Source organism: Capra hircus, chromosome 19 (genome assembly GCF_001704415.2).
Source record: "Capra hircus breed San Clemente chromosome 19, ASM170441v1, whole genome shotgun sequence".
NCBI classification, from domain to species: domain Eukaryota; kingdom Metazoa; phylum Chordata; class Mammalia; order Artiodactyla; family Bovidae; genus Capra; species Capra hircus.
The window spans coordinates 8,169,159-8,176,563 of NC_030826.1; the positions used below are offsets into that span (position 1 = coordinate 8,169,159).

At 52.8% G+C, this 7,405-nt stretch overlaps 1 protein-coding gene across 1 annotated transcript; it reads right to left on the minus strand.

Annotated features, from left to right (window-relative positions):
- Positions 272 to 1,146, minus strand: CCDC182 (coiled-coil domain containing 182). Its single transcript, XM_005693091.3, has one exon. The coding sequence runs from the start codon at positions 1,077 to 1,079 to the stop codon at positions 618 to 620; it is 462 nt and encodes a 153-aa protein (XP_005693148.1). The 5' UTR covers positions 1,080 to 1,146; the 3' UTR covers positions 272 to 617.

Consider the following 7,405-nt stretch of genomic DNA (forward strand, 5'->3'; position numbering starts at 1 on the left):
ACCAGGCTCCTCCATCCATGGGATTTTCCAGGCAAGAGTACTAATTCCCTTTGTGGATCCTGCAGGCCCAGCTGCAGACCAAACGGAGAGGAAGCAGAGGTGGGCGAAGGCAGCAAAGGGACACAGGACAGTCTGACTGTGAAAGCAGGTGGGAAAGCCGGCTGGGCGAGGATAAGAACCACAGGAGTAGCCTGAGGCCACTTAGTGCTCGGGCGGACGACTGACCCCTCTCGGCAGACCATGCATGAAGGAGCAAGCCATGGAACCTGCAGTCATTAAAAGAAGCTACATGTGTTCGACACAATCAGTTTAAGAAGGTCAAAAAAACATGTTATACATTTGAGCAATAGCACCATTACAAAGAGGGGGGGAAGTTACAGGTGTCTTCCAAAGACTTAGGGTTGGGGCGCCTCTTTCCTGGGTGCTGCTGGATAGACAGAGCTTCACCGAAAGAACATAACGGGTCTTTTCGCCTCTCAGCAAGGTGTTATTTAGGCAGAGGGAATGCCGCAGAGAGGGGGTAGGGGAGGGGAGCAAACGGACCAGGACTCGGGATGCGTCCTTCTAGCTAAACGCATCTTCCACCGGGCTGCTCGGCGGCTCGTCACGGACGAGCCTCAGTTGGCCTGGATCTTCCCGGGGATGCTCGGAGGGTCGCGGCCCCGGCCCAGCAGCAGGAACTCCAGCCGCTTGCAATGCTCCCGGAGCTGCTTCTCCCGGGGCAGCAGGAAGGTGAGGACCTTGTTCCGCACGACGCCGCGGTCCTCCTCCTCCCGCAGCCGCTGCTTCACGCGGGCCGCCTGCTCCTCCTGCTGCACCAGGGCCCCGTTCATCTCGCAGAAGGCGTCTTCCAGGTAGCGGATGGCCCTGAGCGCCTCCTTCTTGAAGTCCTCCAGCTCTCGCTGCATCCCGGCCACCTTCTGCTGCAGGATCTCTAGGTCGGCCGGCGGCAGCAGGCTGGAGGACCACGATGGGGGCAGCGAGAAGTCCCCAGACTGGAGGCCGCTCTCCACCATCTTCTTCCCTTGTAAGGTGTTCACCTTCATAAGAATGGAACCTGACTGATAGAGGGGCTCCATAGTGCCGCCTCCGTCCGGACAAAGAGAGGGAGCTAGGGTCTAGCCAAGTCAGTGAATTTTTTTTTTTTTTTTTCTGTTTTTTTGGCAGGAGACACAATCCTTTGGAATGGAGAAACCCCACCTATTGTGACATCAGGGCCCCTCTAGCCAATCAGGGGGAATGCCGCAATCCACTCATTTGCATATTGTAGCTTCCTGGCTTGGTTATCCTGGGCTTTGCTCATCTACCCAAGAAGTATTTAGTCGTGCCCCCGGAGATACTGATTCTCATCGACTCATTGCCTTTCCGGAACTGGAGCTCCATCTCTCCTCGTCTTGTCCTGGGACACGCGGAGGCCCGGGGCAGTAAAGTAAGCTGACTGGGGCAAGGCCAGGCGGAGTAGTCTCCTACACAGCAAGGGACCTGGGTGGTCTCATAAGGGTCTCTGGACTTCACTAGGAAAGCAAGGACATTGTAAGAGATGATACTTAATCTCACTTCTAGCCCTAAAATGCTAAAATTAAAAAAAAAAGTAATTTTCTTAATTGAAGTACAATTATTTTATATGATGTTAGTTTCAGGTGTGCAGAAAAGTGATTCAGCTATCCATATTTGTTTCAGATTCTTTTCCATTATAGGTTGTTATGAGATCTTAACTATGGTTCCTTGTGGTCTACAGTAGGTCCTTATTGTTTTCCTAGGTTATATATTCGGAGAAGGCAGTGGCACCCCACTCCAGTACTCTTGCCCGGAAAATCCCATGGATGGAGGAGCCTGGTGGGCTGCAGTCCATGGGGTCGCAAAGTCGGGCACGACTATATTATAGTGTATATGTGTATATGTATAGTGTATATGTGTTAATCCCAAGCTTTTAATTTATCTCCTCTCTCCCCACCATCACCTGTGCTAACCATAAGTTTGTTTTCTATGTCTGTGATTCTATTCAGTTCAGTTCAGTCGCTCAGTCGTGTCCGACTCTTTGCAACCCCATGAATCGCAGCACGCCAGGCCTCCCTGTCCATCACCAACTCCCAGAGTTCACTCAGACTCACGTCCATCAAGTCAGTGATGCCATCCAGCCATCTCATTCTCTGTCGTCCCCTTCTTCTCCCAGCATCAGAGTCTTTTCCAATGAGTCAACTCTTCACATGAGGTGGCCAAAGTACTGGAGTTTCAGCTTCAGCATCATTCCCTCCAAAGAAATCCCAGGGCTGATCTCCTTTAGGATGGACTGGTTGGATCTCCTTGCAGTCCAAGGGACTCTCAAGAGTCTTCTCCAACACCACAGTTCAAAAGCATCAATTCTTCAGCACTCAGCTTTCTTCACAGTCCAACTCTCACATCCATACATGATCACTGGAAAACCCATAGCCTTGACTAGACGGACCTTAGTCGGCAAAGTAATGTCTCTGCTTTTGAATATGCTATCTAGGTTGGTCATAACTTTCCTTACTGTTCTGTAAATAAGGTCATTTGTATCCTTTTTCAGATTCCACGTGTGTGTGTGTGTGTTAGTCACTCAGTCGTGTCCTACTCTTTGTGACCTCATGGGCTGTAAGCCGCCAGGCTCCTCTGTCCATAGAATTCTCCAGGCAAGAATACTGGAGTGGGTTGCCATTCCCTTCTCCAGGGGATCTTCCCAACCCAGGGATCAAATCTGAGTCTCCTGCATTGCAGGTAGATTCTTTACCGTCTGAGGGAAGTCCTTAAATTCCACATAGAAGCGATGTCATATGATACCTGTCCTCTGATCTACTTCACTTAATATGATAATCTCTAGAAAAATACTTTCTGATTCCAAATCAATACTCCTATAATGATGCCAGAATTCTCGATAATCTTAGGGGTATACTCAAGTCTTGATGGGTGGTCCTCAGCAGAGCTGATTCAGGATAAAATTGGCCACTCATTCATTCATTCAGTGAGTCCCTTTTGTGCTCATGGTGCATGTGGGCGAGGGAATGCTTGGGGGCCAGGGTGCGTGGTCCCTCTCTCCCTGCCCTGCCAGATCCTGCCTGAATGCAGACAGAGATGAGGAGAAACATACAGACGGGTGAAACTCCCACTTCTGACCTGTCGGCTGTAAGAAGGAAACTGGTTTGGTCAAGAAGAGCCCGCCGCCTTGCAGACCTCAGTCTCTTGCCCAGACTTCTCATCTGGCCTCTCCTTTCCAACTTCAAATTCAGCCTGCTTCAAATTCAACCCACCCAAAGGTGGACTAAGATAGTTTCACCCAAAATCATTCCTGTTCCAGTGATGCCATCAGGTTGATGAGACTGGCCCAGGGCAGCCCCCTCATCAGTGCCCGCTTGAGAAACCCGCACCCCTCCACGTCCAGGTGACTCTGAGCCCTATTGGCGCTACCATCTCTGCATGCTCCAGCATCATACTGGCTTGGGGGTCTCAGCTCCGCCACCCACAGTAAGCTGCATATCTTTGTGCATTGCCTCATCTCCCTGGGCCTCAGTTTCCTCATCTATAAAGTGGGGATACTAATTCAAGGTGTGCAGGTGAGCTGGGGATGGGGGGGGTGCGGTGCTCTCTGGGAGGAAAAAAAACAAAACAAAAAACTCTAATTTATAGCTGTTGCTGATTTCTAATTTATAGCTGTTGCTGACGAGACTGGTTCAAGCTACCAGCATGATGTCTCTTGAAAGAGATGCGCGCGGGGATCCTTCATGAATGTGTGTGAGTGAGACAACTCCTGTACCACAGGACCTGTGAGGAGGGCATGGGCCTTCTCCAGGAGGAAGATGGATCCATCGAGAGAGTCTGGCAGTAGGTATCGGAGGCAGCATTTGGTAGGGAGGTTCATGGCTAACCGAAGGTGGAATTTTGAGTCTCAAGATCGGGCAGCACCAGTTATTGATACACAATGTATAGAAGAAAGAGCCCTGCTCTAGGAGCTAGGTGATCTGGAGTCTGGAATTGCTGTGTGACCATAGGTCAGGCAGCCCTCCTCTCTAAACCTATTCCCTCTGATGTAATGTGAAGTCTCTACTGCGCTAAGATCCACACAGTCCTTCCTTTAAACTTTCCCAGACTGTTACAGACTCCCCCCTCATTCTGTGACCTTGTCCCTCCAGACCCCTGATGGAGCAGTAAATTCCAGGAGGACAGAGGCTGTACATTTCTCATCCTGTGTGCCCTGCCTGGTGCAGCTGCACGCAGTGGCACTCAGAAATGGGATGAAACAGGATTTCTGCTCAGAGGTCCCGCAAATCCTGCAGCTCCCCTCATTTTTCCTCTGACATGATGACACCTACTGGCCTGAGCGGAAACAGCACCTCTCTTATTTGCTACCTAAGACCCAGAGACATTACTGAAAAGCAGAGACATTACTTTGTCTACAAAGGTCTGTCTAGTCAAAGCTATGGTTTTCCAGCTTTTTTTTCATGTATGTATGTGAAAGCTGGACAATAAAAAAGGCTGAGCACCGAAGAACTGATGCCTTCAAACTGTGGTGCTGGTTGTTCAGTCGCTCTCTCTTTGTGCCCCCATGGACTGCAGCACGCCAGGCCTCCCTGTCCATCACCAACTGCCGGAGTTTACCCAAACTCATGTCCAGTGAGTCGGTGATGCCGTCCAACCATCTCACCCTCGGTCACCCTCTTCTCCTCCCACCTTCAATCTTTCCCAGCATAAGGGTGTTTTCTAATGAGTCGGCTGTTTGCATCAGGTGGCCAAAATACTGGAGCTTCAGCTTCAGCATCAGTTCTTCCAATGAAATTCAGGGTTGATTTCCTTTAGGATGGACCATTGGCACATGGCAGGTTCTCAATAAATGTTTCTTGACTCAGTGACAGGAAATATGTGACTGTCTTCTGGCTTGAGGGTTTTTCTGTTTGTCTGTCTCTCTCTCTGACTTTGATGCTCCGCCTCTTTGTCTCCCACAGGGAACGGTAGAAGTCATAACCAGTGCTGTGAAAGAAAAGTCATAATAGTTAAGAAAGGACAGCAGTTGTTCAACATCCCTGGTGCTTTTTCATGAGGTCTCAGTTCATCTCTCGGCACACAGAGCTGGTGGGGAGGCCTGTGTTTCCACATGAGCCTCAGCGGAGGTCGGGAGCAAATGCTCACTCTGTCAGCAGAAGACCCCAGGCCCGGGAGCCCCTGAACCTTCGGGGAGCCCTCAGCAGGGCCGACTCAATGTGACATGCTCTGAGTGCTCTCCTCCTAGAAGCTTTCCAGTACAGACCTGTGCTTGCTTCAGAACTTCTTTCCATAAACCCCTGGAAAGTAAGAGGGCAAATCTATTGGTCCCCTTCACGGCATTAAGAGGAAGGGACTCTGACATCTCCTGGCAAGGCCTCCCTGGGCCAGTGTTGATAGGGTTTCCCTGCTCCTGGTCTATTTCAGCAGCATCTCAGAAAAATGGGAGGACAAAGCGGGGTATCAACCCTGCGAGATGCAGGCCCCAGCCCTGAGGATCAAATGTGACCGGTGTGGCAGGGGCTCTGGAGCAGCATGTGTTAGGGTTTCCAGGGGTGGGCACCGCTGGGCCCGGGCACAGTCCTGCTGGGAGGTACAGGGTCCCAGCCATGGGCAGACATGGGAAGGTGTCCCCAGGGCCCTGGGAGGCTGTCAAGGGCTCCTCTGGCTGTACATGACTGCTACCTCGTGGCTGGTATTCCAGTCTGGGCAATGGGGACAAGGCTGGGATGGGGATGGGACCAAGATCAGGAACCAGACTCAGTACTGCTTACCATGATTAATTAACCCAGAGCCAGAGCCCCAAGGCGCAGTGCTAAAAATACCTGCTCCTCTCTGAGAGGCGGCAGCTGCCACCCAGCAACTCTTACCCGTGGCCATTTGTCATAATTTGATACTGATAAGGAGTGTGTCCACGGGGCTGTGTGCAAGGATCCGCCCGCCACAGCCCACCAGCCAGCTGGTCCGCGATAGCTGTCCGCGGTGCTTTCCTCCCCAGACTCTCCCCCAATCCCCGAGCCTTGCCCTGGCCACCCCTGGGTGCGCCGGCCACCTGCCCACTGCCTGCTGAGTTCGCCTCCCCTCTTGGAACCCGGGGGGCGCCGCCCCCAGGGGTGGGAGCCAAACCCGAGCACGTGCCGGACTCCGTGTCTCACGCCACTGCCGCCGTGCTGCTCGGACTGGAGCCAGCCGTCAGAGGCCCTGCCAGCCCGGGGCGGCGCTTTGATTAAAATATGGAAAACATCCTGGTGGGCGTGGACCTGAAGACGCAGCAGCGCCGGCGGTCCCGCGGGTGGGGCTGGCCCCTCTCCAGCCCCGGAGGCTAGCACCGCGCCAGGCGGGCCCTCCCAGGCAGACCAGGTGTCGCGCTGTCTGCCTTGAACCATCCACCCCTCCGCCGTGCTCAGAATTCAGCTGGGGCGGAACACGTAGGAGAAAAAGAGAACGTTACAGAGTTCCCGGGGCCAAGACGGCAACCCCAAGAGCATCACCCCGGTTGGAACAGTCTATCCCTGTTCTCAGCATTCATCTTCTTAAAGGACCCATCTTCTTGAAGCTGGGACCTAGACAGTTAGATTTAGCAAAGCCCGTTTCCATCTCTCAGACTAATGAACTCCTCGGGTCTGTTCACACTGCCTTCTGTGTTGACAGGAAGCATGGTGTGTGCTATTTAGGGCAGGGATGAGTGAAACTTTTTTTTTCCCCCCGCACAAAGATCAAATCAGAAAAAATTAGAGGCCCCAAATTTTGAATCCCAATCTGTTTTTAAAGTCGGAAAATGCTATTATTTTAAGCATGCCCTTCTCCCCACCCCCACCCCCATTGCTGAAGGAATTTGTGATATTTACCAAAATGTCAGAATCTGCACAAATATGGTGGCTGCAGCCTGGCTCCGGGGTTCAGGCCTGAGGCACGTTTTCTGTACAGTGACATAGACTGTAGAGAGTGTGGATGGGTTTGGAGAGGCGAGTGGGACCCTGAGTCCAACCAGACACCGGGACCCCCAAGAGCCCCAGTGGGAGCTTTTTTCTGGGGGCAGGGGCAGGGACACCGTCTGGAGGCGAGTCTCACGTGAGCAGACCGGGCTGCTGGAGGGGCGGCAGCTGCTCCTCCTCCTCCCGCACTCAGTCCTCCCCAGGGGAGCAGGGCGGGGAGGGAGCCCACTGCTTCAAATCAACTTGCAAAGGCCACCCTCCCCTCACCGCACCCTTCAACCAGGGACGCTCCCGCAGCGCACAGAACCGCTGCCTCCGTGTCGGGGTGTCAGGCTGAATTATGTGAGCTTAAAAAACCTAATCCCCTCCTTCCTGGGTTACTTAACCGTCTGCCTGGCGAGGCCAGGGGATTACTGGTGACAGACACCAGGGCCTGCGCGCCTGCTCCAGACAGAGAAGCTTTGATCACCTGGAAAACT

Excerpts from the sequence above, each read along its gene's own strand:
- CCDC182 (XM_005693091.3), bottom strand. The coding sequence starts at position 1,079 with ATGGAGCCCCTCTATCAGTCAGGTTCCATTCTTATGAAGGTGAACACC.